Source organism: Pterocles gutturalis, unplaced genomic scaffold, assembly GCF_000699245.1.
Source record: "Pterocles gutturalis isolate BGI_N339 unplaced genomic scaffold, ASM69924v1 scaffold16090, whole genome shotgun sequence".
In the NCBI taxonomy this organism is placed as follows: Eukaryota; Metazoa; Chordata; class Aves; order Pterocliformes; family Pteroclidae; genus Pterocles; species Pterocles gutturalis.
The window spans coordinates 28,806-48,256 of record NW_010146151.1 but is presented as its reverse complement, the minus strand read 5'-3'; the positions used below and the strand labels follow the sequence as shown (position 1 = coordinate 48,256).

Sequence of the window (19,451 nt, the reverse complement as noted above, 5' to 3'; positions counted from 1 at the left end):
AGTATTGAGAAATAAAACTGCCCTGAAAGAGACTTGGATGTGTTGCAGGCTGAGGAAGCAAGCCTGCCTTGTCACAGGCAGACAAGCAGCTGCACCTCTCAGTGGATAATTTGCTCGATGACTGATGAAGAAGTGCAGTGCACAGCTGAGTGTTAGCGTTTCACTGAAGTGTTTAATTCTAAATAGAAAAGCTACACAATGCCAGCCTGGCATGGGAGAAGTTCTCGGTAGAGTATCTCCTGTAGAAAACCAGGGGAGACTTCTTCATGTGGTAGGCTTGGTGCTTGGGCATTCTCGGTCACTGCTTATTTTTAAAAAGGGATTTGGGCTGTTGAATTCTTTGCTGAAATGAGTTTGCATCTTCAGATGGGAAGAAATGGTCTCATTCACCTGTTCAACCAACAGCCTTTTACTGAAAGTGAAGCAAAGACACGTGGTGGAAGGTTGTTTAAAGCGTTCAACTGCTTTACCAGTTAAAAGATGGGTGTTAAAAGAAGTGGGTGGGCTGTAAGGGAGTAAAGCAGAGGCAGGGAACCCAATTTCCTAATAAGACGCCATGGTTGTGATATTAATAGGTGCACTTTCTGAGAGATAAGGAAGCTATTAAAAGCATGTGACATATGGGGATTTTCGTCAGAAGAGAAGGACAGAACAGCCCTTGCTAGGAAACAAGCAGTGCAGATGTTGGCTACAGGAGAGTCTTCGGAACTAGATACAGATTGAGTACCACCACACTGCAGCATCGAGAGTACAACCCTTGCTTTCTTTAGTGCCTGTCTAGCGATAAATTTAACTCCTGTAACATTTTCTGTGGCAATTTGTTAGCTGTTCTGTAACCTCTTCATGCATAACTGTTCTGGCTGCTACAGAAGGATCATACAATCAACCTGATTTTTCCTATTTATTGTATTTCATAGTCTGGGAAACAGGGGAGTAGGTTTAAGGCAATTGCATTGTGCTGTACGTCATGGTGCTTTCTCCTTTACCTAATTCTCTAACTTTTACCAATCAGAAGTTTTTCTTGCTTTTTCAATCTGTCTGATAAACGGACATATGCGTTGTTCAGATGCACAGCCAAATAGAGAACAGGGTAATGAATAAGAGCCCTTGAATATCCCAGATGATTTTTCTTTTCTTCTAAGAAAATACGGTATTATCACATTTCTTTATTAAACCACATTTCATTCATTATCTGCTATGGTTATTAATAGCTTTACTAAATAATTCATTGTTTGAAATTCATTTTCAAGAAAACCACCAATTTAGAAAAGATCTTCAAACACTGTCTTCAAATGTCATTATTATTGTCACTGCATGAGTAAAAAAATGTTTTAAAAATTTATCCCTGTCTTTTAGGTAGCTTCCAAGCTAGTTCCTATACAAGTAGTTGCAGATGCTTGCTTGTTCTCCTTAAGTAGACTTTAACAGTTCTTGCAACCTGTGTTAAGCCTTTGCTGAAGAGCACTGTGACTTTGTATTCCTAACCACTAATTTCTAGTGCATGAACTCTAGATATTACTAGGTAGAACCACATGTCCTGTAATTTCTTTTTTTTCCCTAAGTTAACTTGTATTTTTGTTTCCTTTGCAAACTGAGAGAGCGTAGAAAAGGGCCTGATGAGGTTTCCTCATGGCTTCCATGTGTCCTCCTGTGATTTCTCTTAAATGTTTGCTGACCTTTAGTGCTGATCATAAAAGGGCTCTCATAATTTTACAGTCATTTCTGATTCTTTTTCCAGTTCTACACTTTGTGTCTATATGCAGTGATGGTGATTGTCAGCTTCTGATTAATGGTTTCTAAAGCCAGGGATTGTGCTGTCAGACAGGTGGAATCTCATTTATGAAAACTTCAGCTACGGAGGGAAGACATAATAATAATTGGCTTTCCTAGCTCCCCATCAACTGCTTCATCACTTAAGAATAACTTCTGCAGGAAATCATATCAGCAAAACTGTCTGGCTGTCTTGGTTTAGAGACGTCTGTGTTTAAATATTCTTCCCATCTGACCACTTCTTTCAGTCGTAAAGTATTATTATGTTATTATTCTCACATTGTGGATACTTTCAATTAAGGACTCCATAAATGACTTGTATTCTACCTACATAAAGGACTACTTCTCTTTTTACAGTCCTGTCATCCTACAATGAGTTGAGCAGGGATGGGAGGACTCTTGCATGCTAATAACTGAAGAGGCTGCACATTTATGTGCGATCTGTGTGAGAGCATGTGCTGAAAAGGAAATCCAGCAGAGAAAAGGACAGTTTCTCTTGGCATTCTGAAAGGAAGAGGAAATGAAGGAGAAGCAGGAACATGAATATTGCAGTGTAGGAATAGTGTTAGGAGGAAAGGATCAACTGAAGTGTGAGTAGCCACTCCAGTAAGATCAGTTTGGAGACTAGAAAAGACAAAGACTTTGATTAAAATGAGTTGTACAAAGACAAAATACAGTTAATCCCTGTCCACATTTTTATCCTACAAGACCATGACCTCAGGGCAATCAAAGTCAAGGACAGGACTGCTGTCTGTTCACTTGGTCTGTGGGCCTAACCAAGCATGGCTCCCTCATTCCTGTGCCAATATATTTTTTTACTAATTTTCCGCATGAAATCCCAACCTGAGGCATTGCATCCAGTCTGCTGCTTCTTCTGCAGGCACTGTTCCCATGTCTCATACTCTTCTGTTCCGTCTATCCTTTCCATGGACTCATTTTCCTCACAATTAAACATCTCGGTGTCCTGATTAAATTATTCTCAGTTATTTCAGTTACATCCTAATCTTTGTTAAATCCTGATCTTCATAGTTTTGCAACTCTGTTTTTAATACTCCTTTTGCTTTTCTAGAAACAGTAAATTTACATGTCTCATTGGACTACTTTTTTTCATAACCAGTGTGTTGTAATTTCCACTCTTGCTGGGTAATAAAGCAGAAAATATCATTCTACAACTATTAATAACTACCCATTTTTTCTAAGACGAGAGAAAAGTTGTCCCTGCAGCAACCTGGACAGAAGTTCTTTCCTTCACATGACAGCAGGAAAAAAAAAAAAAAAAATTGCTTCCTCTTTTAACAATCACTCCTTCACTGAGTCACACCTGAAGTCTCACATTTCAGTCAAAAGATACATATTATACCACAAAAGTCCAACAGCCAGAATGGTTCGAGTATGTAGATTTTCCCTTGCCACTTGCAGTCATGTGCTGGCATCTAAAAACATAGAATCATGGAATGGTTTGGGTTGGAAAGGACCTTAAAGATCATCAAGTTCCAACCCCCCTGCCATGGGCAGGGACACCTCCCACTAGACCAGGTTGCTCAAAGCCTCATCCAGCCTGGCCTTGAACACCTCCAGGGATGGGGCATCCACAACTTCTCTGGGCAACCTGTTCCAGTGTCTCACCACCCTCACAGGAAAAAATTTCTTCCTAATATCTAATCTAAATCTACCCTCTTGTTTTAATTCTGTCCTGAGACATCTAGTGTCTTTATCCATGTAGCTGAACAGTGATGTCTCTGCAAGGAGCGGGCTGCGGCACTGGAAATGAGTGCACTCAACATTAGCAGTCCTGTGGTCATCCCTTTTCCTTGCCTTTTGGAAGCAGTTGATCTGCGTGACCTGACCGGAAATACAACCTGACTAAAAACTTTCCCTGGAGATGGTCATCCAGTCTCACTGGCACCTTCCTCTAGCTCATACCTTGTGTGCAGCACAGCAGATGAGTTGTGTCCCAGCTAAGATAGCTGTGAGCTAAAGGGCAGGGGTGTTGTAACTGGACAGGACTTGTGGTTGTTTGACCTGCAGTAATAACTAATAGAATAAATCACACTTTTCTGTGCAGATCTGGACCACTTTGGGTTCTGTCTGCTGCAACATGCTTTTCCTTTCCACTCTGCTGCCTCTAGAAACATGGCTGTATGCAGACAGACACTGATGTCTCCAGGGGAGGCATAGTTTTTTGTATGATATAAGGTACTCGGCATAATCTGCATCTGTAAGCGTGCATTTTAACACTGGTTCCTATCCACTCAAAATCAGTCATGCTCACTGTTACGACTTACTTATCAACCTTATCAGATCTTCAGTAGCTTACAGTTTTGCTTTTAAGGCATTCATTTTAAGTAAAAGATATGCTTCTTTTAGAACATGCATTGTAATTTTTCCTGGTTTCCTGTCTTTTTTTGGTAATTCACTGAAATAGATTTGCACAAAAGCAGAATACAAAATACACTTCTGGAAATATGTAGCTATATATCTTTGATTCTTCAGACACAAAGAGTTCTAAATGCTTCATTGTGTAATTCCTTCAAATAATATTTATTCAAAATAGCTTTAATAAAAAATTTGCTGAAAATCTGTCAGCTTTGCTGCCAGGAGTTTGTAGTTTTCCCATGCCAGGTGTTCCCTATAAGTCAGAATAACATGTGTGTTCTTCCCCAGACAGTAAACATTATATTTGAAAAAATCCCAGAAAATGAGAGTGGAGATGCCTGCCAAACTATCCAAGTTAATGTTCTGGACTGCGACACCATAGGCCAAGCCAAGGAGAAGAGCCTTCAAGCTTTCCTTAATAAGAATGGCTTTCTCTATGGTCTTCAGCTGGATGAAATTGGTCTTGGTAAGAGAGTGTCACTGTGTTATATTTTCATGGAGTTCACTGATCTGTCTGTGGAGTTTTCTTTTTAGGAATTCCTACCTTTGGCTTTGATTTTTTTTTTAGCATTTAGGCAGAACATAGCTTTTGTAAGGAGTTTCTGGGGAAATACTAGATCATTTATGCTACGAGTTAGAACAGTTGAACTGCATCTGCTTCAGTTCTGAGGGGACTTCACCATGCAGTGAACAATCACGTTATTTATTGAGCACATATAATTTATATGTTTCTTTTCTGGATTAAGTAATGTAGCCTGTGCACCTAAGTACAGCCGGTTGATAAATTTGGTAAGATGACACGTCATGATTACCAGGTACTAGTCCCTACCCAGTATCCCTCCTACTGCCCTTCCTTCCAACAGGCCTATGTTTCCCTTGATCAGGAGAACCCACAAATGTAGTTTGTTTACAGTCAGATAAAGTTTATATAATAGTTTGCATGTGACTCACAAAGTTAAGTACAGTATCTACAGCTGTAAATAAAGCCCTTCTGGAGAAGAGTCGAGCCATTTTTTCTTGCTGGGTTTTCAAGAGCCCAAGGTCAGATAAAAGCTGGTAGTTCCCACTATAGCACTTCCCACATGCTCCAATAGGAAATCCAACAAACTCTATATTACTGGCATTTATCACCTCCCAGACCTGCTCCTTAAGATGTTGATACTTCCTCACCATCTCAGCTGCTGCATTGGCAAGTGATGATAATTTACTCTCATATCTGATGGTTATAGCCACCACTAGTGCCTCACCACCCTTCATAAATATTGGGTCGGTCTTGTACAGCTCATTTTGATGGTGTCTTAGAAGTGGCTTGTGAAACCTTTCTTCTAGTCCCAGCACGGCCATAACACCAGGGCACACTTGTGCAACAGAATAGCTAGATTAGGTGAAAGCACCTTGAAAGACTCTGCCTTGACCAACACAAAGTGAAGCCCCAGTACCCTGCAGTAATGTAAGCCATCCAGGCTGTCACCCCAGAAAATGAATCTGTAGTGTGGGAGTGCAAAACCACTCTCATGTGACCTAGCACAAAGACAGAGAGAAGCAGCTCAGTTGGGAGCCACTCGTCCAAAAATAGATGCTGTTTTTCTTTATAAACATCTGCACGGTGGGAATGCCATTGGGATGTAATTGTTTTCTGTTGCTGTCATACTGCAGAACTTGTGTCTGAGGAGCAGCAAAGAGAATTGTTAGATATTGATGGTTCCTCAGAGGTGATGGAGGATGGAATAAGGAAGCTAAATACCATCAGTCATTACGAGGTAAGCACAGAAGCCATACCAGTGAATTGAGAAGCAGTTTGTCCCTAACTCCCAAGTGCTGTCTGCACAGAAGTATCTTGATTGATCAAAATCTTGAAGAGATAGCTGAGCATCATCAACAGAAGGAAAGAAATGTGTGACACAACTTTTTTGACAATGAGTCGTATATTTTCTCTTACTTTTCAGTGGTTTGTTTGTTGCAGGGTTGCTTGGTTCAAGCGTACCAGGTAAACTGTCACTTCCATTGAGCATTTCAATTAAAACAGCACCTGATTTCCAGCTATGAACATTGATTGCCTTGAGTCTTTTCTAGTCCCTGCTCCTGAGTTTTTGTTGCACCATGAGCAATTGTTTTACCTCTTCCCACCTCATATTTTGATTATCTGAACAGGCAGTAGTGATACTTGTGAAAGCTCACTGAGAGTCAGTATAAAAAAGATTGATGAATTTGCTCACTCTTCTCTTGAGACCTCCTGTGTCAGTCTCCTTCCCTTTTTCTCTGTTTGTGCTTCCATCTGCTGTTGCCATTTGGACCCTAAGTTTTCCCCTCCACTTCCAATTGCACCTGTAAACGAGTTGTTTTCAATGCTGCAATAATCTGTCCATCATTGTGACAATGCACAAGGCTGCAACTGGTGGCAGAGCCCTATGGGTGTAACACATGGCAAAATCATAGCAAGCAGCATTGCCTGTCTAAGGAGTTTCCACTGACAGTAGTCAAAATAGAGGGTGAGAGGCTGGAGTAAAATGTACCAACAGATAATTGGCCTCAAGTGCTATGCTAGCTCACATTTTGATGCTTACAGATAGATTTTGGAAATGAGGGTAGTATGCTGAGTGCTTTTAGTGAGCTTTCTACATGCCTCGTTGATGAATTTGAAAGTCTGGCTCTTAACATGATAATCAATTTTTATTTATTTAGAAGTTTTGCTGATGAGTGTAGGTCTGTGCCATGCAACACAGCATGGTGCTGAGAAACCTGAGCCAACCCTGCTGTCTGCATGAGCGAATACAGTGCCATCCACAGAGAGGAACAAGGACTCCTAGCAGGACTGTTTGTAGCTTGGGCAGAGCACAAGGCTGCTCAGATCTGGAGCAAGTGTGTTTGGAGTCACTTTACAGATTTCTGCAGGCATTTGTTGCCCTCCTTACCTCCTGGGGAGGCAGCAATGAACCCAAGATGTCTTGAGTCACTATCCAGGGTCTCAAATACCGCCTTTCAAATACCTTGCTCTCTTGAATCTTGTCTATAGATCAACGTGGGACTTCTTCCACTCTACTTGTAAAGATTTTGTACAAATTAGGACATTGTAGTGTTGCAGTCAGAGTCTGTGCAGCAAAGGTCAACGAAGATTTGAATCTGATTAGATACTTGAACTTCTGTCTAATGCGATAGTACCCACCCTCTTTACCACAGGCAACTATTGCAAGTGCTCCCTGATTTTACCTGGCAGCTTTTTTGCACTTCTTGAGCTCACGGCATGCTGTGGCTCGTGGGTGCCATACCTTGTCGCAAATGAGTCTTGCTCCAGTGGGTCAGTGTCATCCCTGGGTATCTTTGTCCCAGACTTTGTTTTCGTCTGAGGTTTCTGCAGGCAGCTGCAAGTTAGGTTGAAGGTTCAGTTGGTTTTGAAAAGCTGTAACTACACTAATTATAGCTTAGCAGCTGCCTTATGGAAATTGTGCTGGTTATCTCTGTTAGATATTTTAGTTCGCTTTTTCTGACACTGGCAATGTACATTTGAGGCAGAAGCTTAGTGAGATTTTAGGCAGTGGCTTAGTGGCAAGTATCAGTCATTAGCATATCTAGTTTATTTTCTAGTATGCATATTAATGCAAAAAGGAATGTAAAGGTGCCTAGTTAGCAAGAAAGAAGAACATTGCATACACAGTGTGAGGGTAGTAAAGCTGCCTGAGGAATTACAACTTACATTTCAACTGTGCCTAGGGTTTTGTGGCAAACCTGAATTTTTCTTTTTGTTTGCCAGCCTTAAATGATAGAAAGTAAACAGATTTTTGAAACTGGGAAGTACCACCAAATCTTTTTAAGATACTGGAGCATGAGGGTTGTGTTGTAAAGGTCTCAGAATCACCAGTCACTCTTGAAAAAGCAGACTTAGTTTCTACACTGATTTTTAAAATGCACAAGTAAGAGATGTTTGCATTTTTGTGTGATGTTTCTGAAGGGAGAAAAATCCACTGTACTCTTATTAGACTTTCACAGTCTCTGAATTGTGTGCTCCTTTTACTCTAAATTTTTGCTCCTAGTAGGGTTATTGATGCGATTGTTTATGAGATCTGCACTATTGTTTGCATGAAAATAACCACAAGCCTTGAAAAGAAGGTTGCTGATTATCATGGTGTCCTATTTCCCACTCATAAGGACAGCTAGAGAAGCGCTTACAGATCTGCTGTCCAGTCACAGATCTCCAATTTCTCAACCTGTAGCAACATCACATGTTCCAAGAGCAGGCACAGCCCCAGAGAGTGAATCTGAATGTGTGATCCAGGGAGCTCACTGGAAAAAAAATGGATTATAGGGAGGACAGAAGGCCTGGAGAACAAGGAAGAGGCATAGAGCCACACTACTGGATCTCCCATTTTGCAAAGTAGCTGTACTCCATGTTGTGCGGATCGGAACAGATCTCCCCTCTCCCTCTTTGTCCCCCTCTGTAATGCACCTGACAAAGATGTTTTGAGGTGCCCATGTGAGCATGCAATGTGATTTAGGCAGCAGGACACAAAAAGTAAGGCTTAATGTTTTTTTTAAATTGGATCACACTGAAAGAAACAGCAAGTGTGGCAGCTGCAGTAATGATAAAGAAGGGAAAGCATATTCCACTCAATGCTAAAAGCATAATTTGTCCCAGAAATAAAACCTGAAGTGGAGGCTTAGATTATGGCTGCACTGCACCAACGCCTCTGGTTCCTGGAGGGAAGCATGGTTCTCCCTCCACGCTCTGCCTGTCTCCCTGAAGACAGGAGCCAACACATTTTAGCATTGAGCTGCTCTCCTGCTTCTTGGAGAGGGAGTGCAGGCAGCGTATTGCTCACACTGCTCTTAGAGGGGGTAAGCTGCTGGGTAGCCCTGTTCCTGTTTACCTGTCTTCAGGGCCAAATAGGAGGACTCTCTGGGTGTTTGTGTCGCCTCACAAGCTAGTCTTAGAGCATATTCTTACTTGTAGTGTGGTTTTAAAGTCTTCTGTGTTACCTGAAAGAGCTCTGAAACACTGCATGATAAATGAAAACCCTGAAAAAAATCATACCTATAAAATAGATTGCATTTACTTTCCAGGAGCAAGTGCAAGTGCAGATTTCTTTGTCTCAAGACACAGCTTTTGATAGAGTATCTTAGTGTTTAAACTGGTTTCTCACACCAGGCTGGCTGCCAAGGTTTAAAAAACACTTAAATTATTTTGGCAGAGATCCCTTCCTAGAACTGGCCAGTTGTTTTTGTAATTATAGAGGGAAGTACACTAGCACTTGGCAAGACCCAACATTTGACAGAAGAGCAGTGGTGTAGTTCTCAGTGGGAGCCGTTTTTGAGTTAGTCTTTGACAATAAAAGCATGACTTGCCAGTTTTTTTTAAAGATAATAGTTACCATCCTGGCAGCACTATAAATTCAGGGAAGGAGGAGGAAAGATTTTTCTTAGAAATCCCAAGGTAGCTAGATATGGATCTTGACCTTATGGTCCACAATGCATAAATATTTTGCTCACTTTGAAAATAGTTCTTGGGAGCACCAGGCTAGACCCTCAACACGGCCCCTCTGTACGGCATGGGGGGGAAGGGACTAAGATGGAAAAAAGTGGGCCAGAAGAGAAATCATCTTGTGTTCCCCTCCCTGCCTCACCTTCCCATAAGATCCTATTGCACTGGAACCAGATAATTCAGCCTGGGCAATCTGTAGAAAGATGGGTGCAAGAAGCAGCAAAAAGCAGCATATGAAAATGTCCACATAGGGGCTGAACCATAAAAATCAAAGAAAGGTAAAGGTCTTAAAGGCCAGTTTGTCAGAATAGCTGTCTTCCCACCTTGCCAGGTAACGTTCACAAACTGCAGCTGATGCCTGTGCCTGAAAGCCCAGCCCTGGCTGCCTGCTGAGAGCCATGCCCACCATGGTGAGAATGAAGTGAGCTGGCACACTCCTGTGCTGCCATGGACTTAAGAACAGAGGAAGTGAAACTGAGGGTTTAATTAATTCTAGACACTTTTGTTTCAGCATGATATGTTTGTTTTTGCTTTCAGATTTCAAATGGAGCAACCATAAAAGTCTTTAAAAAGAAGGCAAATACCCGATCAGGTAACAAAAGAACTGCAACTGATTTAATATTTTGTGGAGAATGGGCTGGGAATGCAGAGAGCTGAGCTATGACAGCTTGTATCTTGGTCAACAGGAGGTCAGAAAAATTGGTTCTTTGATATAGCTGAGCCAAATGAAGAGCCATGTTACCCTGCCTCTGGCAGACATGGTGGGCCTCAGAGAAGGGAAGAAGGCAAAGGAAAGGACAGAAGGGCTTACAGTCATCAGCCAATTAATGCGCAGAGATACAGACTCATAGGCAGGAAAGCAGGGCAGCGAAGCCCAGGTGACACAAAGTGCTGACTGGGGAGACCGAGATGGGGAACATGCCCTGCTCCACTGCCCGGCGTTGTGCATCGCGGGTAGTGGTGCACTGTCCAGAGAGAGGTGTAGCAAAAAACTGCAGTTTTGGGATTTTCCTTATTCTCTTAACTGTGTTGCTGGAAACTTTGACTCAGCTGTCTCAGGCAGGTCAGGAGTTAAAGGGTGCTTACAAGGGGTCAGTTCATCTCACCTACCCCTGTGATGCCGGTTGCTCCAGCTCAGCTGGTGGCTCCGGGGAGGTGGACTTTCTGTAGCCCCTGGGGAGAAACAAACACCCTTAGTGTGTGATTCACCTCACAAAGTGGAATGTCAAAGTGGACATCAAAGTTAGGCTAGATGTGTCTCTGAGGTGCAAGTCTCTCCCTCAACAAGAAGAGGGTTGTCTGTTCTCAGCCATTGCTTTTGAGCCTGACCTCAGCCCGCCTGCACCAAGAACTCTTAGAGACTAAACGAATGCAATCATCCGCTGTCTGTTGTCCTCCTTTCAGAGGAGCTGTGATTTTCTGCCAGCTTACCCCAGCAGCAGATGATGATGCCCTAGATTAGTGGTCTGAGCTACGAGTTGGCACTGGGGAGGTGAGCCAGGACCTGTGCGTTTGTCAGAGCCTTCCTCTGCGTTGCAGGCAGGAAGGCATGATGCCGAGCCTGTTCGCTTGGCATCCTGGCATGTACACTGCTGCACAGCCCAGAGCCCATCAGAATTCACAAGCCTGCAGCTGTGTGTTTCATTAATGCCTGTTTGCTCTCTGCTTTCTGTTGTTTAGATGTGGACTACTCGGATGAACACTGTCATTTGGTGAGTTCAGTCATTACACTGTTAAGTGGTAGATTTAATACTGAGCTGTATTTGTATCTGTGTAATCTCTCTAATATCTTCATGACAGATTTTACCAGATTCTGAAGCAAACAAAGATGTGAAAGGAGCAGGTCACAAAGGAAAGCAAAAATTCAAAGTGAAAGAAATGTATTTGACAAAGCTTCTGTCAACCAAGGTAAAGTGTAAAGGCCTTATTTTGGGGGAGGGCTGATGTTAGGCTTGGCTAGTTTGGCACAACAGAAACAGAAATTAAAGCAGAAATTACACAGACTTCCCACATGTATTTCTAATGTTAAATGAAAAGGTGGCCTATAAAAATCACTGCGCTAACTGTGGATTATGACCATTTGCAAAGACAAACACATTTCAGGTTTTCCAATGCTAGAGTTCTAAAATTGTCTATTACTTGCATTCTCTGTCTCCTCAGTAAGCACAACCTTTTTTCTCAGGTTAAAGAAAAAAACGTAGTAATGGAGCTTATAGAAAACTAGTTTTGCCACTCAGTCCCATAGAGCAAGAAAGATCCATTCTATAAAGACAGCCTTCAGTCAATGATCTCCTCACTCTCTACTAGAGTTTGCCCAACAACTTCCAAGGCCTGAGTTTCACAAAATACTGCCCAGAAAATGAAATAATCTTTTAGGGTGTCAAATTAAGCATCCAAAATAACTAGATTCATTTTAAAACCAAGGTCCTTAGGATTTATAGTACAATTACCTAATTTATACAATGTGCATTCCTTAGGAATAAGCCTTGCTCGCTGCCTCCAGTGATGTCATCTTGTTTCAGACTTACTCAAAAGGGTTATAAAACTCTTTGCAACAGCATAGTACTTAAAATATTAATCTGTGCACAACACTGAGAGCCGTGCGATGCAAGAGGCCTGAAGGGATGATGATTATGGCCTTCTTGCATTTAAAAATCTGCCAATCATTACTTAATTAGACTGTTGATAGCATCTGAAGTAATTTGGGACACTAACCAAAGTGAGAGTGAAGACTGGTCATTTCTCATTAGCTGTGGAAACTAACATAAGCCCTTAGGAATTACTGGAGTAAATCAGTAGTATCTTATGGTGGAAGACTGAAGTACAAAAGATCAGGCTCTTAGGAAACAGTCCTTTTAAAGGGATTTAAATTAATAATCGCCTTCTCCAAAGTAGGATAGTGCTCTGAACAACAGTGCTGTGATACCTTTCACTGTGAAATTCCACCCATTGTACGCTGTGCACTAAAGGAAATCGCATTGAACCATATCTCTCTGCCCCTCTCTCTCTCACCCATACATGCACACAGACACCATTGCACAGTTGCCATGTGAAATGAACTGGCCAGTAGCACATCGAGGCCCTGGGATACACTTAAATCCTTCTTTTTGAGAGAAGATTGGGCTGAACTGAGCTTCAGAACAGATGTGAAGAAAAAAAAGCACAAAACAGTGTTTTACTTTCTTTACCTCTACTTACAAATATTCTGTGATGATGTCAGTGAGTCTGTTGGCAACCAAGCCCTTGCTTTTGTGAGCCAAATAGCTTTACCTCTGTATCATAAATACTCAGTTTTCAGTTCTTGTCTCTAATATTAGTGTCTTCGTGTGCCACCCAAAGCTGTTATCCTAGAATTAGATCAAGTGGCACAGTTGCTTGGCTGTGAAGTGTTGATGAGCACATGTGTTTAACATGTGTCACAGGTGGCACCATGAAGACCAGTGCCCTAGGAAACTGATTAAACTTCTTTTGCTAACCTCTCTTTTACTTCCAGTCATGAGTTACAAATGCCTTTAGCAACAGTGCCAACAATATCTGAAGAGTTGATGTTGTCTTTGTTAGAACGAGCGATTCCTTCCACCTACAGTTTATCACCAAGTTCACCACAATTCTCCTGTTGGTAAAGTGATAGGACGTGACATTTGAAAGCAGCTCATTATGGTGTATTTGTGGTTTCATTTTTGTTATTGACTGTCTTGTTTGCCACTAACCTATGGCCTAGATGTTTGCCACCAGGGTATTGTAGTTTCTGTGCATGGCAGCCTTGGGGCATGCTCAGCTCACAGAGACAAGAAATCCTGTTCTTTTCTTGTGTAATAATAACACTGTTCATTTTCTTACTTTTCAGGTTGCGATTCATTCGGTTGTTGAAAAGCTCTTCAGGAGCATTTGGAGTTTACCCAATAATAAAGCACCTGTTGCCATCAAGTACTTTTTTGACTTTCTGGATGCCCAGGCTGAGAGCAAAAAAATCACTGACCCTGATGTGGTCCATATATGGAAAACCAACAGGTACGTCTGTATGATATGCACAGGAGTGCATGCACTCTCTGAAAATGTAGTTGCAAAGATGGAACAGGTCACCTTTGATCAGAATAACGTTTTGGCATGTCTGGGTGAAGATGTGGTTTGGCTTTGTGGATCCCAGTCATTTTAGTATATTGATTGGATACCAATACAAACCACCATGGCTTCCAGGACTTCTAAGTCTGCATACTGACTTCACACTCAGAAAGAAGTATCTGCAGGTTGAGAGCATTATTTGAAGATGAGAAGGTGACTGACTGATGCGTTTGCTCTGCAGCCTTTGTTTCCTGATCTCTTTGTTAACATGAATAAGCAGCCCAGAAATTTCCTCCTTTCCATGAGTTCAGTGCAATTAAACTACCATTTTAAAGCAGTTGTGCTACCTGAGTGGTTAAAGATGCTTGTTCTTTCTCTGTCTAGTCTTCCTCTTCGCTTCTGGGTGAACATACTGAAGAATCCCCAATTTGTCTTTGATATTAAGAAGACTTCACATATAGATGGCTGTTTGTCTGTAATCGCACAAGCTTTCATGGATGCCTTTTCTCTAGCAGAACAGACACTGGGGAAGGTAACGCTGCCCTTCCAGACTTTTGCTAACTTCTCAACCAATGTCTTTTTTAACTGTCTAATGAGTTAGGGGATGAAGTCCTGGATCTGCTGACATCGGGGGCAAAACTGTCAGTGGCCTAATTAAGATGGGTTTCCATTTCTTGTTGCTCCGTCTCACAAGTTTTTGAAGAATTTGCTGGACTAGACAGATGCAGCTACTAGAATGCCATATTTATGGTTAACTGCTGCTTGTTAGTTTCTGCAGTTAGTTTCTGCACATTGTGTTTATAGAATATGTGGAAGAGGGTGGAAATTGTAAGATTTTAATGAAGTGTTAAGGAACTTTTAAACAAAAGTCTTAAAAGTATTAACATTATTTGATAAGTAGACCAAATTTTGTCTGCCACACACCAATGTGCAGAAAACACATAGTAAGCTACTAGGAGCTGTAAGAACAGTTGAAAGAGCTCTGAAGGTTTAAACCATTCCTTTCACATATATTATCTGCTCCCTTTTTATATGCAAAATTATTTGCTGGAGTAACAAGTCCAGAAATCTTGCATTCAAAAGCTCTTTAGTACAGTGTCCAGAACTTCGGGGATCAGAAATACTTCATTTTTCCCCAAGGATATTTTCCTTTTCTTTGGACCACAGCAGGCAGCATTTGTTCAGGTTCATACTACAAAGAAAACCAAGATAGAGATTTTTTTGCCTAAAAAAAAAAATATATATATATATATAAATGGACTAATTTCCTATGTGATCTGAACTAAGTGCTCATCTGTTAAAGGTAAATAACAAATAATGTGCTTATTTATCTTATTTGTGTCATAAATTAAAACTAGTCACATCACTTACTTGATGGAATTACTGCAAATAAACCTGCTTTGTTAGGATCCTATGCTTAACATCCATTGTTAAGTGCTGTTGATACAACAGCTCCCATGAGCCATTTGAAAAGGGACACTGAAACCTGATTAAGGTTTGCAATGCAGTAAACAGGTTGTGGCCTTTTAGTACTAAAATGTATTTGCTTTCATGATTTTTAGCCTTTTGTCTTAAAACATTCTTTAGCCACTTGGAAAACAAACATTTAAATCCTTTTATCACACATTGGAAAGAGTAGTGACAAGATATCACATGGTTGTGTCCTTTACTCCCCAGAATTTAAAGTAGAGCAGTGACAGGAAACTCCCAGCCCCCACTTTTACATTCTGTAAACATGGTTTCCCAGTGGGGCTTCAGCTCCTACCACAATCAGCATTTATTTCCTCAGATGAGCCTAAAGCTGCCTTGTAGGTCAGTGCTGACCTGGGTTGTTGAAGCCTGGGGGAAAAATAAATAACTCCCTTTGGCTATGCGTGCCTGGCAGTCAGCCCTATGTGCTCTCCAACCCCTGGGCAAAAGGAGTAGTAGGGACCAAAGAGTTTTAGGGGAACCTCTGACAGGACAGGATCTAGCAAGGCCCTCCGGCATGTTACCCTGGGGGAACTCTGCATAGCACTGCTGTATCCTGTACGTAACTACTATGGGATCAGCCTCGAGCCCTTTGGTTCAGCTTTCACAGTCTTCCAGGTCTGGGGAGTGGTGAGGAGGAAGTAAGAAAGAAAAATAGATCTACGGGACAAATGTTCATCACTCCTAATGCCAGTAGAAATAATTATATGGCAACTGTCATGAAACACAATGCACTATTACTGAGGTCCTGTGTCTGTTCTTCATCTTTATTTCGTAACCTTGATTTCTCGCATATAACCACTGCAAAGAGAAATGAGTCACACAGAGAACAGACACAATTAGATGCAATTAACTCTGTGGAGGTGGAAACCTTAGGAAATCTGTGCTGTGAAAATTGACAAGGCTTCAAATATTTTCTTTTAAGGAAGCACCAACAAATAAACTTCTCTATGCTAAGGACATTCCACTCTACAAGAAGGAGGTGAAAGCGTACTATAAAGCCATCAGGGATCTGCCTCCTCTGACCACTTCAGAAGTTGAAGAATTTCTAACTCAGGAATCTAAGGTATGGTTGAGAAGCAGCAACTTCATTTGCTTTAATGTTAAGTTTTTTAAAAAGGATAACTATCTGACCAGAACTGTTTACTGTTTTAGAAACACGAAAATGAATTTAATGAGAAAGTGGCCTTGATTGAAATCTGCAGATACATAACGAAATATTATGATGAGGTAAGCACATCTGTTGTTCCTGCTTAACTCCTTAATGTTAACTTGCTTCCTCAGGCTTGAAGGTTGGGCTTGACAAAGTAACCAAGGGTTGGTCTGGTGTGTGACTTACTGGGTGCCAGTCCAGAGACAGCCCTCAGTGCCACAAGCCAAGGCTGCTCCTAAGCTGTGTGGGGCCAGAGCAGCGCAGCCCACGGGCAGCTGGAGCCTCACCTTTCGGGGGGTCACAGGCCAAAGGTTTGTAAATGCACCTTTACTGTCATCACTGTATTTCACAGAAACAGTAGCAACAAAATTCCCCCTGCAGTTCTGAGAAAGTTCATATATAGTCTAGACTTCTTGTACTGTGTTTGCGGAGTATCTGCTAATGCCTGTCACAACTGCTGTGTATGCGCTCCATTTCCCTGGAGGTTCGGAAAAATCAGATGAGACTGTAGCAGCAGGGATCTCGATTTAACGGTCAGTACAAACACCTCAGCAGAGCATACTCAGCCTTACAGCAAGAGGTGTCTGCTCCTTTCCCATCATAGCCCTCTTACGCTCTGCTCTAATAGTCTTTCTCTTAAAGAAAAAAAGCTATAGCTTCCAGTCCCTGATATTGCTAACAAAAGAAATCTTTTCTCAACTGAAAGCCACTTAGTCCCAGGCTACCTCTAAGCTGCTTTGTAGGAAAATCCCAGCCCTGCGCTTTGCGTGATAGGATTCTCTGCTCCATTTTGCTCGGCATCCTTAATAGAGGCTGCGTGTGCCTGCACAGGGACGCAGATAAGAGCCAGCTGGGGTGTGTTGCCTGAAGGCCTCGTTACCACTTCCAGCAGGTTGTCTGGGTCTCCCAGCAACCAGACCTTTCTCTCTTTCATCCCCGGTGGCACAGCATCAGCACTTGCTGTAATCATTCAGCTCTCAGTCACATGTTAGCTAGCTTATCACTTCTCATCTCTAACATCTCAAATCATCTGGGTTCGGCATCAAATCTTTGCCTCTTAAAAGAAGCTTGGGATGATGCTCAGAATGGCACTTTATTAAGCTCGTTAAAATTGTTGACACAGGAGCCTTCAGAATACTTTCTAATCTTGGTGCCCGGTTTTGCTTTTTTGAAGCTAGGACTGGCTAAACTTCCCTCATCCTTAGAAGGAAACTCTCCCTCTGCTCTTCCCCCTCTGGCTTTTGACTGGGAGCAGCTAAACCTCATTCATTGTTTGCGGAAACCTCAGTCACTTTGTAGAGTTGCCAGCAAAGAGTTTTCAGACAGCAGGAAGACTCCTTCCTATCACCTGAGCCGGTGCCAAGTGGGCCAGTTAGAGGATCAGAGGCAGTTCATAGCCCTCAGTTTATGGGGCAGAGGAAGATAAATAAAATATCATTTGCAAATCTGCTCTAGGGTAAAACCAGAGCACTGGCCTTGCCTCACACTTCAAGAGATGAACATGTGTTGGATTTGTTTTGGGTTTTTTGCTTGGCTCTGTGATTCTTTTGTGGAAGTGTTGCAAATGCTGCAATCATAATGACTTGAAAGGAAAACTACCAAAATAAAGTGTTAAAGTCAGAAAAGAATGTTTACATATAGGCAGGCATTTAGATGGGTTGTTCTGGCAGTAGTTGTTGGAATGCAGAAAAGCAGGCTTTAAAAAACAGCAAGTAAAATAAGCACTAAAAAAATGGTTCTCTTTTTTGCTAATTGTTAACAGATTGTCAGCAAACTCGAGCGAGAACGGGGGTTTGAAGAAGTCCAGAAACAGCTCCAGCAAGTAAAAGCCTTATTTGATGAAAAGAAAAAATGCAAATGGCTTTGAGCAGAGCACTGACTCACAGCGTCACTGTGGGGGATTTTAAATAAGCGCTACTGCTCCCAGAACTGTTTTGACTGACTATATGTACAGGGTTTGAAACATTTGGACACTCTTCTCCACGCTGGACCAGTCCAAGTCACATCTATGTTTTGGAATGAAGTACGGGCAGGGTTACATATTCAAACGTGGGCATGTGAAAGCGAAAGTGAGTCTAGCGTTGGCAGGGCCAGCGTTTTTAGGTATGTGAGCACACATACCTTTTGGTTCAAAAATACTGCCTAAGTAAGCTTTCTGCTTACTTAAAAACAAGCTCGTAGGAGATGTGCAAAAGACACTGCAAGTTCAGAGTTGCCCATGTGAACTTGTAAGTTGCTCAGCTCTTTTTTTTTAAGAGAGACAGCTGATGTTTCACCACATCCTTTCAGCAGCCTTGGCAAACTGTGAGGATGAGCTCTGGCTTCAGACTACAGGTCAGCTACAGTTTCCTTCCTTCCAGACAAATGTACACTGGTACCTGTTTGAAAAAACAAACCAGCACCAAAGTGACACGTTGGACAGGTGTGTTTAGCAGAAAAAGTGGGTCTGAGGTTTGAAGGCCAAATGCCACATGGCAGGACTTCTCTTCCTTAGGTTAGAAATTCCATGTGCAACATGAAGCCAACCACTGACTGGGGGGAGGCTTTTGGAGAAAGCACTAGACGAGCATCAGTCTGTGTTTACATTTCTACCTTTCCATCTTAAATAAGCTGTAGAACACTTGCGAGCAGCTTCACACGTGAAACCTCTTTGCAGCTGCACCGCATTGGAACACTGCTGTGATTTGATGAAGCAGCTGATGATGGCACAAACCTGTACTCGGGTGCATGATCGGCCCATGCATCGGCGCTGACAGTCCTGCCCATCCATGTACAAGGGCCTCGCAAATCTAAAGCCAGCATATTTTCTTTTTTTCAGGTTGTCCACACAAAGGCTTTGTCAAGAGAGGGTTAGTTTAATAACCTGTAAGAAGAGGAAGGCTGGTGTAATCTCTGACCATGTCTGAGAAACTGATACAAACACGATAGCTAGAGTTGGGAGGTGGGGGGGGGGGGGGGGGGGTAACTGTCTGCCTTAGTACTGCTGGAGTGTTTTTTTGAGGCTCAGCATTTTAAAAAAAGGAGGGTATCCATTACATTTGTGGCTAAAGTTAGCCCAGCTGGAAAGCTGGTGCGTGGCCATGCTGCTGAGACCAGGCTGGTGCAGTGGCTATGGGGGAAAGCCACAGAGGAGCCGGCCAGGCTCCG

At 42.2% G+C, this 19,451-nt stretch overlaps 1 protein-coding gene across 1 annotated transcript in view; it reads left to right on the top strand.

The window, feature by feature from the left end:
• PLXNC1 (plexin C1) overlaps positions 1–18,229 on the top strand; it is a gene marked incomplete at its 5' end in the record, with an annotated part of 68,596 nt that extends 50,367 nt beyond the window's left edge. Inside the window, 10 exons of the mRNA XM_010085638.1 lie at positions 4,439–4,612; positions 5,803–5,906; positions 10,157–10,211; positions 11,300–11,331; positions 11,420–11,527; positions 13,467–13,630; positions 14,066–14,213; positions 16,077–16,217; positions 16,307–16,381; positions 18,067–18,229. Of these exons, the coding sequence (XP_010083940.1) occupies positions 4,439–4,612; positions 5,803–5,906; positions 10,157–10,211; positions 11,300–11,331; positions 11,420–11,527; positions 13,467–13,630; positions 14,066–14,213; positions 16,077–16,217; positions 16,307–16,381; positions 18,067–18,171 (1,106 nt within the window). The remainder of the gene's footprint in view (positions 1–4,438; positions 4,613–5,802; positions 5,907–10,156; positions 10,212–11,299; positions 11,332–11,419; positions 11,528–13,466; positions 13,631–14,065; positions 14,214–16,076; positions 16,218–16,306; positions 16,382–18,066) is intronic.
• Between the last annotated feature and the right edge of the window lie 1,222 nt (positions 18,230–19,451).